Source organism: Gymnoscopelus braueri (assembly GCF_963280865.1).
Source record: "Gymnoscopelus braueri genome assembly, chromosome: 6".
Taxonomy (NCBI): Eukaryota; Metazoa; Chordata; class Actinopteri; order Myctophiformes; family Myctophidae; genus Gymnoscopelus; species Gymnoscopelus braueri.
In genome coordinates, this window is record NC_137607.1 from 50,203,409 (window position 1) to 50,220,410 (window position 17,002).

General features: G+C 41.9%; 1 protein-coding gene across 1 annotated transcript in view; it reads left to right on the forward strand.

Annotated features, from left to right (window-relative positions):
* insrb (insulin receptor b) overlaps positions 1-17,002 on the forward strand; it is a 108,805-nt gene that overhangs the window by 16,824 nt on the left and 74,979 nt on the right. Inside the window, exon 2 of the mRNA XM_080431705.1 lies at positions 8,371-8,919. Within this exon, the coding sequence (XP_080287831.1) occupies positions 8,371-8,919 (549 nt within the window). The remainder of the gene's footprint in view (positions 1-8,370; positions 8,920-17,002) is intronic.

Here is a 17,002-nt window from a genome sequence, read left to right on the forward strand (position 1 = left end):
ATGGGTGGTCCTCAGTGGGTGGGGTGGGGATGGGGCTGGCCTGGCACGGTCATTGCCCATTCCCCCCCACCCCCAAAAAAACTTGCCCCTCATCCCTTATGGTCTCAGTCCCCTGTTATTGTCTCCGCCAGGCCGAAAGGCATGGCGAGAGAGTATGTTTTACCCCCTGTCCGTCCGTCCGTCCGTGTGTCCGTGTGTCCGTGTGTCCATCTGTCTGCGAGCGGCTAATCTCCGAAACCGTTGGCCCGGTCGCTGCTAAACTGTGCACACACACTCCCTGGATGCCAATTCAGAACCTCTGGCCCAAATCTTTTACATGGCCCTGTTATAGCGCCACCAGGAGGCCGATTTGTGCAAAATCATTTTTTTGATAGTACTCCTACAGATTGTATCCAAACATCACGCAAATCAGTACACAGTGTCTCTATAGTCATGTGATCAACACGGATCTGTCTGATTTTCCATATTCCATCCTGATTGGCTAAGGTTGGCTTCCAAAGTTTGCAGGATTGGTCCATTTTGAACTAAATGCCTCAAATCATGAAGGCTGCTTGCGATTTCCGTGAAATTTCACACGCACATTCCCACTATGCTGAGGAAGAAATTTTCAAATCAGCCTCATGGTGGCGCTATAAAAGGCCAAATTGCGTTTTTAACTGTAACTGCACCGATCTACGTGAAACTTTGCACGCATACTCCCTAGAGGCCAAGGAAAAGCATCTGCCCTGCATTTTTCACATTAGCCTTTTATAGCGCCACCAGGAGGTCGCCTTATGTAAAACACATATTTTGAGATTAAGCCTTCAGATGTTATCCAAATTTCACGCAAATCGGTACACAAAACACATGATCTCTATATTCATGTGATCAAGATGGATCTGTTTGATTTTTCATACTCCATCCTGATTGGCTAACATTGACATCTAAGGTTTGCAGGAGTGGCCCGTTTTGAACAAAATGCCGCAAATCATGAACGCAGCGTCCGATTGCGGTGGAACTTTGCACGTACATTCGCACTACGCTGAAGAACAAACGCCACCCTTTTAACATTGCCCTATTATAGCGCCACCAGGATGCCAATTTTTCTTTTTTATATTACTCCTACAGATTTTGTCCAAAAATCATGCAAATCAGTACACATTATCTCTATAGTCAAGTGATCAAGATGGTTCCGTCCGATTTTATATATTCCATCCTGATTGGCACATTCTGAACATTGCTGGCCCACAATAACCTACCTGACCTGGCGGATACCTGTGCTCCGAGGAGCACTTTTTCTAGTTTTTTTTGTGTCAGACATGAGACTCATAAACTCAGACTGAAGTTACCAGTCATCATTGGAAATCTAAATTTAGATTACAGTTCACTTGTCAATTTACAATTTCTCCATTTTTTATATTGAATATGATGAGTTTTATAACAAAGGACAAATGTTTAGAGCCAATTCACTTCCTGAATTGATTATTCCATTGTTCTGCTTTCTGTCCTGTCATGTCTGTTTGGACACAACCACATTTTAGTTTAGTCCAGGGGTCTTCAACGGGGGGTCCGGGACCCCCAGGGGGTCCTCAGAGATACTGCAGGGGGGCCGCCAAATCTTTGTGTGACAGGAACTTTATTTCTTAAAATGTTTTACCATAACCGCTTGAACCCTCACATCCCTATTATGGTGGGATCATTAGCCGAAAATAGCCGATCTACAAGCTCACAACGTGTCGCAGATTTTCGGTTTGGTGCACAGGGAACCAAGTATCGAGCCAAAGGTCAAGTTTAGAAAGTATTGAGGGTTTAAGAGCTTAAATGTTTGAAAACACACCTTTAACATGAATCTATCAGCTAAGGGGTCCTTGGGGCTGAAAAACGTTGAAGACCCTGTTAGGACTGCTAAGTATGCTAACTCCCTCCTCCCTCCCTAAATCTCTCAGCCTCCACACCTCTCCTTGTTAAATTCTGTTATCTGGCCTAGTAGCTAACCTTGCCCCCCTCCCTCCTGTGTGAAGTTGTGTGTATGTGGCCTGTCATGTAACAGTCGGCCATAGGGGCCTTCCATTCATGCATGTGATCACCAACCGTCCTGGAGGCCCCTTACGTCATCCTGGCTGGCTGGCTGGTTGGGCTCAAGTTACAAAGCCCCCTTTTCCAGTCCTCCTTTCCCCCCCTTCAGAATTGCCCTCCTCTTCCTTCCCCCTCTTCCAACTCTCTCTCCCTCCTGTTCACTCTCTCCTCCTCGCCCTCCTCTTTTGCCTCACCGTCTCTCCCTGCTCCTAAACCTGGGGAGAGGGGGAGGAGAGGTCTCATTGTTTTAAAGATACAGTGGGCCTCTGAACCAAACCCCCCCCCCTTCTGCATAGCATTCTATCCCCACCCCCTTCATCTCATCCAGCCCTTTCTCCTTTTCCTTCCCTCCCTCTTCCCCATCTGCCCCCCATGGACCCTCTCCTCCTCACCTCCCCCTTTCCCTACCTCGCTCCTTCCTGTCAACCCAAAACAAGATTCCATTTTGTGGAGAAAGCTCCCAGCAGCACTAGACTAGACTTCCACCCCTCACAGCCCCGCCAGTGTGTTGAAGTGTCACTGACGCTCCTCCGTCATGTCTCACCGTAAACGTGTGTTTTCTCTGTTATCTCACCGTGAAAGGAGATACTAGAGTCTCACCATTTACTGTAATGCATTTCATTTCCTGTTTGTCTTCTTAAAAAAATAAAATGGTCCTCGCTTTGTTTTGTTTTGGTTAACAGGTTTACACCCTCTCTGTGACTTTTGAAAATCACTGTGGGGGGGGGGGGGGGGGGGGTTGCCCCCCTGGTCCTTTTTTAGTGTTACGTAAGTAGATGTTATGTTGTCTATCTTGTTGCACAATATTAGGTGTCCGGTTTGTGCTGCAAGCTGTCAGTGAGTTGGTTGCCTTTAGGCATGCTTTAAGTGACCACATGATGAGACAGGTGGGGTGAGGAGGTATTGCTTTGTGTGTCTGTTCCATTTTAAAGTGTGCGTGCGTGTGTGTGAGAAAGAGATGCTGTTTTACTATTTTGGCCCAAAAATATGTGGAGGGACTACTTTATAGCTGATGTATATCGTATCGTTTCCTCTTTGATTTGATTGCATCGTTGGTAGGGCTGGCCACAAAGCTAAATTATTTATTAGGGTTCGGAGGTTCATGTTTTTTTCTCAGAATAGTTTACTGTATTTATATATTTTTTATTTCCATCGTTATTTGTTAATGTCCGCTTCTCCATCTTTTTATATGTGTGTGTGTGTGTGTGTGTGTGTGTGTGTGTGTGTGTATTATAAATATATATAAATATATATATTATATATATTAATATGATGTATATATATATACATCATTATTCTTTTTATATCCTGACCTGAACATTAAAGAGTGCACTTGGAGCCATTTCGTATGTTTTACAGGATTCCCAGGAGGCTACACAAAGTATTTTTGTGTAGCCTTGTTTATGTAGCTTTATCTGATGAGCTGAATAACAGCTGAAATTGGATTCATTGTCTTTTTACAAGTTGGTTTTGGCTGGCGGGGCAAGGCTGGCTGCATACCGGCTTGTGCTGAGCTGAATAGCCTGTTTGTGTGTGAGCAAGAGAGAAACAGAAGCCCACTTGATTTACTGCATTCAGTGGTTTTGTTTTTTTGTCAAATTTGAGAAGGGAAAAGGACAAAGAAGTGTTACTCTTCCATCTCTGCAGTGTCTAGTGATGACGTTCAAGGACGGCTCACATTTTTTTGCACACAACTGTGTTTGTGTGTATGTGTGCGTGCATATCTGTTGCCGTGTGAAATGAATATGAATCTGTGTTCGGAGCATATGTGCCCCATGTGCATACAGTGCATGAGGAGGTACTGCATGTTCTGCGTCATTCATAATAAACAAGGGGGACTGGTTGAAGTATGGCCTCCTCGTGGGGACAGAAAGTCATCATTCAAGAGCGTGAAGTCAGGGATTGGTCACTTCCCTTCCCTTTCCTCTTCCTCCCTCCTATCCTCGGGACTGTCTGAGATAATTGATTGGCTCTGAGGCCAAGAGGAAATATACTCTGCTGACTATGTGTGAGAACAACACAGCCCCAGAGGTCCCACCACCAAGTGATATGCCACCAGGACCTGGGGAGGGTTGGTGTGTGTGTGTGTTCAGTTTCTCTCTTTAGCAGTAGAGGTCAGCACCTGAAGAGGGAACACTGACCCCCAGAACAGTGCAAAGGGCTGCCTTCACTTAACCCCTTGAGGCACCACTCGGAATTTAGGTTTATAGCTTCCTTAACTGCATTTCAATGTTTTGACTCGTACAGAAAGAATTATTTTTGTTGGCAGCGACGTGAGCTTGAGGTTCACAACCAAGTAACGTGACTGGATTTAATAGTGAACCCCCCTAATATGATCAGTGTTAGGTTCTTGGCGTGACCTTACCCAGCCATGTGCTGTTATGAACCGAAGAAGCCTGATGTCATTTCCACAGAGACCCATCAGAAGTCGGAGAGGCGCTCCTTTTAGCTGTGCTCTGCCATGACCACCCACCAGTATGCAGACTCAACGCATCGTAAATCCATTCTAAACTCGTCCGTCTGGCTCATTTCAATGTGAAGACAAAACGCATATGTTATTGTTATGAAGTCGTAAAGTTTTAGTCTTTGTAGTACGTGTACATGAACGAATATCTCCAAAGTGGCAAGACTGTAGTTGACTGGGATGTCATCAAGTGACAGTTTATGGAGTCGTTCTATAGAGCACCGAAGTCCTGACGTCACTCGTTCATCCCCAGGTTTGCGGAAGTAATTTCTCTATGGAGAATAACATTGGGTCATCTTAGAATCGTCTCATATAAGAATTGTGGTCCAAAAATAAACACCGCGTGTCGGCGTTATTGTCAGGGAGGAGGTTCTGTATAGTTTATGATAGTCAGTCACTTATATTTGATACAGTCTGTTTCTGGCGAAAATGTAACTAATTTGGCGGAAGTAACATTAGCGTTTTCTCACCGTCAGTTGATGCTTCATATCCATAAGAGTCAACCCGCCGTGGTCATTTGTTTATTTTTGGAACACAGTTCTTATTTGACGCGATATTAAATACGTCTATGGGATTCAGAACGGGGGTGGAAAACTGCGAACCAGGTAGACAAACAAAGGATGTGTAAATGACGTCAGACTTCGGCGGTCTATTAGAGGTAGATTTTGTTGACACTTGCAGCAAACCTGGTCATTTTCAGGTGAAGGGGATGAGGGTACATAATGTGTTTGAGCACAGAATGGTAAGCTAAGCTTACTAAGCTAAATGTTGTGTAAAACACTCAAATAAATATACATAATGTCAGCTACTTCTCACAAATATTGGCTAAACTGTCCAATATTCATGGGATAAAATGTATGCATTTTTCTTTACTTGAAAAATGAAACGAAAGATATTGGGCTTGAAAGGCCTGAAATGGCTTTGTTTTTTGTACATGTTCCTTATTCTGTGCTTTGAGCCCTTTTAATGAGTTTGTTAGTGAGAAGTTGCTGTGTGCTTGATGGTGCTTACTTGTTGCTATGGAGAGCTGTTGCCGTTTTTATGATGTTTGTCCAATTATGTCTATAGGGATGTGATGCAACCAAGGCTCCTCTATTCTAGACCTTACTATTGTCTTCCAATAGCTGTCTAAAACTGAAATCCACCTTGACACAAACACACAAGAGGTTATGTACACACACGCGCACACGGTCTATTTGGATAGCCGGTAGGCTATGCGCTGTCCATTGTAAAGCTGAACAAACGAACAGCGAGGATCGTACTTGGCCTCGCACCAAGTACCGATGAGTACAATCAATAGCCAGGATTTAATATCTCACTTGGTCTATTTTCTTCCATTGTTGGAAATTGTGTCACCATGTCAAATGAGACCAATCTTATATCAACACATCTACCTACGCAGGTAAAGCACATGGTTTCTTCACTCTTTACGTAAGGTGTCCTATACTGTGAATACGATTATCTTATAAGGACATTTCCTAATGTAGGCTTATTAGGTTTATTTTAGCTAAACCAGGGCTATACGTTTTTCACCATCAAGTTTACAGGGGCCAAGCCATAAAAGAAAACTCAATATCTGTACTTGAGCTCCAGAAGTGTGGTTTCTCCTTAAATTGTGAGTAATCCTACTGATCTCTATTATTGCTTCCCACTGGCACCTGCTGTGAAACCATTGTAACAGTATAACATTAACCTTGCACACAGTATGACATAGAATAGACCTTTGAATAGCCCCAGCCAGGCTGATTATCAACAGAGGTCTTATCCTGTTAGTAAACAACGTGGGCTTATTTGGCAATCTAGCCACCACAGACATCGCTGGCTCTTCAAAGAAGACCGCTTCATTGATGTGCTGTTGGTCAGCATTTGTACCTAGATGGATTGTTGACATGTTTTGCTTGTTAACCATTAACACAATGATAAGTTAATGGGTAGCTAACGCCAACAGGATGATGAGGGTCATCAACTGATTTATGGGAAGTCACAACTTAGTTTTTTGTAAAGGTGCACATACATAAGCCTACTTGGTGGGATTGTGTGTGTATAACTGCCATTGATTCATTGGAAGCATAAGATAAAATGTAGAACAGTAGAATGCTGCTGTCCTTTGCAATAACGAGGCTCGCTGACCTACCATTTACTGTTCTGCCTCTTCCTGTTACTCAACATACTCATTATTTCACCATTTTCCTTTTTCAGACTGAACTATTATCATTCAGTGTGTTATTATGCATTGTTGGAACTGGTCTTCATTTATAAGTTAAAGGTGGTGATATTTTTTGGTTTAAACAAAAACATTTTTGTTCAAAAGTTAAAGCTCTATATTCTGATGGTAATCATTGCTATAGAGTGTTTGTTCAGTAACAGGGGTCTCTCTGTCTCTCCTGCTCTTTAGTAAACGGAAAATACATTTTGAGGTGGGCCACCAATTACATCCAAATAGGAGAGCGAACCCATTTATCAGCTTCAATTTTATAGTCATCCACTTCCAATTTTGTCTGCTTATTTTTTGTATTAGTCACTTCCAATTTCACTTGTTTATACTGTATCCTGTGTGAGTTCTTTCTCCTATTTTGATCAAATTGGTATCCAGACCTTGCATTTTATTTTCAGTTTACTAAAGAGCTAGAGAGATGGGGAAGCCCCCTTACTGGACAAACACTTGTAGCATTAATTACTATCGAAATATACAGCTATTTAACACTTTATTTTAACAAAAAGAAAAAAGGAAATCCCTTTTAAGTTATTTCCCTCTGAAAGTAGAAATGCTCATCATATCTGTTACATATTCTCACTCCCCGTATTAGATTTGATGAAAAGTTAGCTCTCCATTGAGTTGACGACAGGATAAATTACAAAGCTGGATAATTCATCTCTGGATCCTGCTTCATTCTCCAGTGATGATGGGTGACATATTGACTTGTGCAGTGTACGGAGCACTGTTCCTTCACCCACCCCTTGATACCCGATAGAGCGGAGAATTGTATCGTATTGTTATTAGTACCCTGCCACAGTAGCAGCATGCCTGTTCTCTCTGCACATCTCTTACTGTAAGTAGCTGCCCTCTAATGAATTCTCTGCTTCTGGTGTGGGTGTGTGTGTGTGTGTGTGGGGGGGGGGGGTCATGTGTCATGTGTGCAAGCGTGCAGCCCGATTATGAATGAGCAGAGAGAAACAGTTTGCTTGCAGGCTTTTATTTCAACCATTTCCTGTCTCTTTCATTCAGATGAGACAGTGCCATACAATAATTTCCTCTCTGGGGAAATACCATTGAAGCCTATGAAGAGAGAGAGGGAGAGAGAGACGGAGAAAGTGCTAGCTTGCGGCAAGTCAGATTGTCAAGGGGACTGAGAGGGAGGCTGCATTTGTGAATGGATCTGCTCTACTTAATGCAAATCACCAGTGGTTTCATGGCTGAGATGGGAAAGAGAAGGACCCATTGATGTCAATATCCGGTTGTTTTATTACAGTAGCAAAGTGACTTTTTTTTCCTGCTACTAGGCCCCATTCAACACCATGTTACTTTAGTCACACAGTGATCTGTTCTGGTTGTTGTATTGTGCTCAAACGATAAATCCTACTTAACAGTATACATGGTTGGTGTTGATGATGGTGGAGATGTTCCTTTTAAGGGGCGGCCGTAGCTTAGTGGGTAGAGGGGCCGTCTGGTAATCAGAAGGTCTCTGCTGAAACGTGTCTGTATATATTTATGTACAGTATATACTATAGTGCACTGCATACAGTAACGCACCAAAAGGCCCCCAGAGGAACTGCTTTACTTAATTATTCATCTCTCTCTCTCTCTCTCTCTCTTTTGTTTGTTTGTGTTCTTCCCTCTCTCCTACTACCAGTCTGCCCAAGTAAGGACATCCGGAACAACGTGACCAACCTCCAGTCACTGGAGAACTGCACCATCATCGAGGGCCACCTGAAGATCCTGCTCATGTTCAAGACCAAGCCCGAGGACTTCCGTGGCCTCAGCTACCCCAACCTGCGGGTTGTGACCGACTACCTGCTGCTGTTCCGTGTCTACGGCCTGGAGAGTCTCACCGAGCTCTTCCCCAACCTGACGGTGATCCGCGGCAACAACCTGTTCTTCAACTACGCCCTGGTGCTGTTTGAGATGCTGCAGCTGAAAGAGCTGGGCCTGTACAACCTCATGAACATCACCCGCGGCGCCGTGAGGATCGAGAAGAACCCCGACCTCTGCTACCTCTCCACGCTGGACTGGTCCAAGATCTCGGACACGGTGGAGGACAACTACATCGTGGCCAACAAGAATGACAGGGAGTGCGGAGACGTGTGTCCCGGCACTGCCCAGGGACAGACAACGTGCCAACAGAACACCATCAATGGACACTTCCGCGGACGCTGCTGGACGCAGAATCACTGCCAGAGAAGTAAGTGTGTCTATATATGTATATGTATGTGTTTAAGTGGGTCTGGTGAGAGAGAATAAGAAATCATACCATGTGCATACATTGTATACATTTTACTGTACACAATGTAGGTGCCATTTTCCTCCATAAATAATGTAATATTTCTCCTGGCATTTAATGTAAATGCATGCATGTAACTACTGTAATGTGGAGGAAATTAAGAACAGAATGTCATATATAGAGAGGCTCAGGCTATATTCAAAGCCGGTAGAAATGTCAATCCTTCCACATACGGAGGTGATAGCATAGCACTTTTCCTGAATCCATCACACTCTCGTGTTGTTAAGTGGCCCTTTGAGACACATAATAGAAATATGCACCGGAGATTTCTGAACCTGGAAATCAATTGGAACGACTGATGTTTTAGCTCCAAATGGTTTTTCTAATGATTTCTATGATGCGGGGGATGCTGAGGGTGTATAGTGGACATGCATGCCCCGCCTCCTGATTAGTATTCACTGACTGGAGCATTGTGGGTAAGTGATTAGGGAGTAGGGGGAAAGACTCATCTGCATTGTAAAACAGCAAAGGTCCCCCATTGTCAGGTTGATATAGGGTAAAAATGAAAAGGGGAGTTATGCTTAATTATGCTCCATCACACGATGGCGTTGCGCATCCGCGCCACATTATGAGCTTGTAGACCGGTTATTTTTGCACGCAACGCCATCGTGCAACAAATTATAAATCGGGCTTAAAGAAGAGAGAACAGAGGGAGTGAGCGAACCATGGAGATTGTTTTGAGGGAGAGAGCAAGAGACAGATGAATATGATTTATAGCAGTGCGCTTTGTTTGTTATAAATCATCGTTTTATATCCCTGGTTTAAAAAAAGAACTGTGGGTTGGTTTAGTGCTGTTGCCAGCCAGTGGGTCAGTCAGTCAGTCAGTCAGTCACCAAGTCAGTCGGTCAGTCTTTCCTCTCCTACCGTAAACACACAGAATAGCTTCTATTGTAAGACACACAGAGAGAATGGTTATTATTTTTTGAAAGCGATTATAGCTTGTGTTGTTTTTTCTCTGTCTGTGTGTCTGACTGAGAGGCTAGCGTTCAAAGCATAATGACCTCGGCCATGTTTATACTCGAACATTGACTGCTACAGCCCACATATTATGTTGGCTCCTCGATTTTCTGCCAGGCCTCACTGTCGGGAAAGTGCAACATAGGAAATGTCTCAGTCTCCACCAAGCTGTCCTGGAATCTGACAATTTGTTGCGCAAAGTTCAGTGCTTTTAATTACATAGCTCAGCTGTTGATAAAACAGTTTTATTTTGTTTTTAGATTGTTTTTTAATACACTTGACTAGTCATTCTGTGAAATGAAAAAAAAGTGAGTCCACACACACAGTTGAGAAACAGAGTGAGTGTGTGTTTGTCTCTGTCCCTTTGCTTGGAAAAGGCCAGGGGAGCAGGTATGATGCTGTGATCCGATGTCATGTGATAGGCACTAGATTAGTCAAGTGCTGTGTGTCCGAGCAGGAGCAATTTCTAGAACATGATGCAATGCTTCGCTCTCTGTGTGTGTGTGTGTGTGTGTGTGTGTGTGTGTGTGTGTGTGTGTGTGTGTGTGTGTGTGTGTGTGTGTGTGTGTGTGTGTGTGTGTGGTGTCAATTGCACTTACTGTAAATGTATTTGTGTGTTTGATATGTGCACTTAGCGTCCTCAGTAGAGGTGAGAGCTCCAGTTCCATAACTTCTGTACAGAGTACAGACTTGTTTAATGCATTAAGACCTGAGGCCGATTCTACAAATGCCTTTTAAATTAGTAGTTCTCAAACTTTTTCACGCCATGGACCCCTAAAATGATATGTATTTGGCCGTGGACCCCCCCCCCCCCATCTGAAAATGTTTTTGCCAGGGACCCCCAGAAGAGAAGATTTTTTTCCAAACAGTTTCAATATTTTCCGCTGCGTGACATGAAGTGACGCACTGTGAGCTTATATATCTGCTATTTTTTAGAGTTTTCTGAAAAATGTATGTTGCTATACATAAAATTAAAAAAAATATCTAAAATGACACGGAGAGAGAAAGAGCAGCATAGGGAAAGCATCTGTCTGTCTCTCTCTCATCCCCTCTGTCTCTCTATCAGCCATTACTTCCCAAAGCACGGTTTTTACTCCTGCTCCAGCCAAACTCCACTATTGCTCATGATATGCTACCACTCTGCAGCTACTGTTTCTTACTAGTTCAGTTTACAACAGCACAACTACTATACTACCACGATTACACTACTAATAATAAATATAAATCATAAACTAATCATTGTCATTAATTACTTGAGCCCGACCGATATATAGGTTTGGCTGATATATCTGCCATTATTTATTTTGCTTATTTATACAGGTGAAAATCCCTTTTTCCCATTTTATTTTTCAAAAATAGCAGATCTACTATCTCTACAAGCAATGCGATGTGTTCGATAAAATAAAGTTGTGTATTTCATACATGTTTAATTGTTCATTGTGTAGTTAAAATTAAATGTTCTTTTCATATATTGACGTTTATATTTAAATAAAATATGTTTTTTCCCCCGATTTATTTGTTTGCTTATGAGTTAAATGTTCTCAAATAGAGACATTGGACCCAAAGATCTGGAATTGGTCGGGCTCTATTGACCCATTAAGACCGGCAAAGCCTATACGTTGTTATTCCTTTTTAAAACCGGGAAAGCATGAGGTCATTTTAGATATTGCTATGTATATAGCAACAGGAATTGTCTTTAATGTTTTGAATAAAAAAATTAAGATATTCTGAAAACTTAGGTTAGGACTTAAACAGTGTTTTTAAAATCGCCCTCTTTGTAGCCTGTGTACACCTGTTGAGTGGTAACATTTCTCTGTGCACCTACTATCCACAGTGTGACGTAGTCTCATACCGTAGGTTAGCCTAGATGTAATGTGAACCGCAGGAAAAGTGAAAATCTTGACTTCCTTCTACTGCTTATACAACGCTGTGCAGCAGAACACGTGTTGCGTGGTTGACGGGGGGAAACTATAGGATCTTTAATTAGGGCTTTAGTGAATGAAAACTTGTAGTTTACAAACACACGCTTACACACACACACACACACTCGCACATACACAAGATCAGGGTGGAGGAACATTAGATGGGGCATTAAAGTTTATACGTGAGTGGAAACTGTGGGGTTGTTTTTGTTGTGTTTTTAACAGGGTTCCAGTTGCCTGAGGTAAGAGCCAGGGGAGAGCCTGCATTCCTCTGATCCTACATGTGCCCCTAACTTGCAGGAAAACCGCTCTGTGTGTGTGTGTTCTGGAAGTTGAATGTGTGTGTTCTGGAAGTTGAATTACCAAACCAACAAATGTCATATTTTACAGTGTAGGGGCAATCAAAGTAGCCTAGAAGAGAGACATGTATGAGGACTGACATTCATTGCCCACTGCTCTTTCTGCCATGCGCGTGTGTGTGTGCGCCTGTTTGTGGTGTATTCATGTAGAGCTATGCTGTGTTGGACCCGTAGGTCAGTGCATTTGCAGGTTCTGTCAAGAAAGAGAAGATAAACTGTTATTGTTCCCCGGAGGGAAATTCAGGTGTCATAGCAGCAACAGTAGCGAGAAAGAAACACAGGAGAGGTACATGTAAGAGTCAAGGATGGGGGACCAGGTGCAACAGTTAATCGAACAAGTTGGTTTAATCGATTACAAAACATAATTGATTTCAATAAAATAATCGATTTTCAAAAAAGTATCAAATGGGACTTATTCGATTAAAAAAATCTATTTGTTTGATTTGTTGATATGTAAAAAATTGAGTTGTAAAAAAAAGCGCTTCTCGATTATTCGAAAGTAATTGATAAAATAATCACTAAGAAGATAATCCATAGTTGCAGCCCTAGTCAAGAAGTACAAGTATTTTTTCTGTATTATCTGTATTTTCATGTTGATTTTTGAACTGTTTGGTTGCTACTATATATGTCTATGAAATTAACTCAAGGACCCCAACGGAAACAAGTCCGCAAGGACTTTTTTGGCCGGACCTTTTAGACAAAAGCATTATAAATGTAACTTGTGTTGTTTTACATTCTTTTGCCTAATAAAAATTTCAATCAATCAATCAAAGAACCCATTGAAGATACATAAGATTAGAAATACAGATGAAGTGCTCTCAGGCAGCAATTTCCCAGCTTTTACAAGCTGTCACAAGTCACTTTGGTTTTGTTGCCTGATTGAATGTTGCTGCTCTCTGGCTTTTCATTTGGACAGTAGAAGGGTAATAGTGCATTGTGATTGAGGTGTGGTTTGTAGAGCTTACCCATGTTAGAACTGCTGAGAAGCTAGTAAACCTAATTTAACAATTAATGATAATCTCTCTGCTTCCGAAAATATTTTTTTATTTAATGTTTTTTGATTAGATAATCAATGACTTGTCATCAGTCTGAATGATCATCTGTCAATCATTGACTTTGTCGCAGTAGAAGTTCATAAATATATGTCATGCATTTTGCATGGATCCTCTAATTCTAATGGTAATATATTCACCAAAGATGAGATAACTTGAAAGCAATGGTGACAAGGGTTAGAGCAGTGGTGTCAAACTCATTTTGGGTCACAGGCCTGATTGGGCAAGAGTCGATTCCACGAGAGCTACTTTCCTTTTCTATTGGAGAACAGGAATGAAGGCCACCTCTACAGTACTGTACATCCCTAGCAACAGTTGCCAAGTCGGAGCTCGGGTGGGCACATGCAGCGTGTGTACACCACTGATACCTGCTGCTGATAAGAGAGACCGGATAGGTTGGCATGCATGTGTGTACTATCCTCCCCCACACACACATACACACACACACACGCATGCACGCGCACACACGCTTGTGTACATGAAGCAGGCAATATGAGTATTGTATATTGTGCCAACTTAAGTTGGCATGGAAAAATACAGTATACCTGAGTAGAAGGAGGCCAACATTTTCACTGTCTTTTGTACCTGTGCAATTCAGCTCATATCACAGTGTGATTCAGGTTTGACTTTTTCAAGTTTTTATTTTGAGGCGAATGTAGTTACTCTCCTGCACTACCTGGCCCACAAATGTGACCGCACAGTAAAGGTGAACTCCAGCTAACTTATAAATCCAACACCAGTTAGACATTGGATGAAAGGAGCAGAGATTTGTTTTTTTTTAAGGAATTACATCTGGAGAGAGGAGGATTGAATTTTTAGAGAGCGTGTCTGAGAAATGTGGATAAACCAAAGGAAGGAGCGAATACTAGATTCACACATGAGACAAAGATGATACCATATTTATTTTTTTTGAAGATGAAAGAAATGGGGAGAGATGGTAAGGAAGTGCAAGGATTACATTCAAAGATGAGGAAGAAAGAGCGAGAGTGAGAGCCAGCAAACAGCAGATCTGCTGTTTGGATAAGGCTCTATCTGCTGCTGCGGCATGGCACACTCTGTCCTCTGTAGAGAAAGAGGCTTGTTCAGCCTCACAGACACCAGCCAGCTACGCCACGCTTGCACAACACACACACACACACACACACACACACACACACACACACACACACACACACACACACACACACACACACACACACACACACACACACAGGGATAGAGTAAGCTTTTCAGGTCAAAGTTCACCTTGCTTTGGCTTGGGTGCTCTGTTGTTGGCTCCCATTGTTTTTCAAAAACGCGTGTACACACACACATACACACACACACACACACACACACACACACACACTCTCACTCACTCTATAGTCACCAGTTCTGTCAGAGAGAACCCATTGTTCCTGTGGCTTTTGTCACTGTGAGGTGAGGTTGTGTGTGACTGGGTGTACATGTGCATTTATATGTGGTGGGGGTGTGTGTACGCATGCGTATGTAAACCCATGGGCTATGTGCTGGCCTTTACAGTTGAAGTTTGAAATCACCAGTGTTAAGTCTGTATGTCTTTTAGAGAGTGAAGAGCCTGGCTATCAGGTCACATGGATAATCACCTTCTCCTTTGACTCTATTAGACCCATCGTTGCTTAACTCTGCCCTCTACAGCTGCATTCCCTTCTTGCCCAGTGATACTCATAGCCTGGATGTTTTCTGGCTTTTAGGGACATTCCCTTTAGGCATGATATGAATTTAATAGATAACAATTACATTTATTGCAGTTTTCAAATACAAATTATTGCAAACTTACCTGTTCACTGAACACTGTAGTCTACTATACTCTGTTAGAAATACATGCTTGCCATTCAAGTCACAATAACAGTAGAAGTGGTTGTCATTTGTGATCAGTCAGTGTTTGTTTGATTGATTGATTGATGTAGTTTATTTAGAAAGACATGAGAATAGTACATGACAGTACATAACAGTACATGGAAGTACAAATTCACAATACAAGGTCTACTAAACTGGAAACCCTCATTTAAGCACTAAGCTTGTTTAAGATGAGAACCCCATGCACACAAATCATGATGAAATATAAGAGGCAGGCAGATATACACACTACTATACAGAATGTCATACAATCAGCTTTCAGGTTACTGGTATGACGAGAGAAAAAAATTATATATATATATATACAAAAGAGGAAAATGAAGGAGGGGGGGGGTAGGTTAAGACTTAGACAGGGGCCATTTTCGAATTGAAAGTGAGTAGGGTTTTACACTCCTTTACTCCTTCTGGTAGGGCATTCCACATTTTTGATGAATAGCATGAGAACGAGTTCATACCCTTTAGTGTTACCATTGGCATTATCTTACCATACCATACACAGTGAAATGTGGGAGAACAGAGTGAAAAAGACGAGATTCTGGGAAGTTCATAAAGAAAGGGAGTGAGCGAGGAAGAATTTAGAGAAAGAGAGTGGGGTGGAGTAGGGGCTGGACAAAACAAACAGAGCAAAACCAACATGGCGGAGCATTTCAAGTGCGTCTCCCAGCTCCAACCAGGTACACACACAAAAACACACAAACACATGTTATAGACAGAGAGAGAGAGAGAGAGGTGGAGTGTTAGAGGAGCTCAATGGAGTGTGCAACAGGTCAGCACCTTAAACAAAACTAAAACAATGGGCCTCATGCATCAAAGTTTTTCTAATATTTCTCTTATATTTCTCTTATATTTTCTCTTAATTGTCTGTTAAGAAAATAAGAAGTCAACTGCGGATGCACCAAACAGTTCTTAAGATCCTAAATTTGACCTCAGGTGTGCTATATGTATATGATGAATCCCACTAGATCTTAAATTGGAGGGGCATGTCCGTTTGTTTGTTTGTTGTTAGCATAGCTAACATGCTAAACACTATATATATATATACTATATATAAGGGCAATCTTTGAAGGTCCAGATCCGGATCTCCGAATCCAGTCCAGGTCTTATTCTTAATTGAAATAGTAAAATGAAGTTGACATTTTTCTGAAGAAAAACTAAGTTGTAGCCTAATTGGGATCAATGGATCAACAGTATTTTTTTTACACTATGAATTTAATAATCCAATCTTAATAATTACTCAAACAATTACTTTATTTTATTAGATGACATTCATGAGTTTCATGTTTCTAAAATTTTAAACTTTAGGGGAGTCTGGAGTTGGGGTGTTTTCTAGCATAGGACAAACAAAATGTGGGAACTGTGAAAATGTGTTATTTTTCTCTGTAAGAGTGTTCTCGACCACTCTTTAAATTTGCTCTTGAGAGAAGAGCAAAAATAAGAAAACATTGCGGAATCTCATAAACTAACAAAAGTAAAAATATGGATAAGAACAAGAATAAGAGGAAATATATTCTTATATTGCTTCCTGCATGAGGCCAAATGTCTACCATCTCTCTCCCTCTCTCATACTCTCTCTCATGTCTTTTTTTCTGTCACTCCTTGTGTCTGTAATGAGAAGCAAATGAAAGAGTTTTCCTCAGGCCGCTGTTCGTAATTAGCCATTTACTGCTAAATGACATGGAGAGCACGTGTGTGCACACACACACACACACACACACACACACACACACACACACACACACACACACACACACACACACACACACACACACACACAGGGACAGGATTACCTTGACAAAATGCTTTCCCTCAATTATTA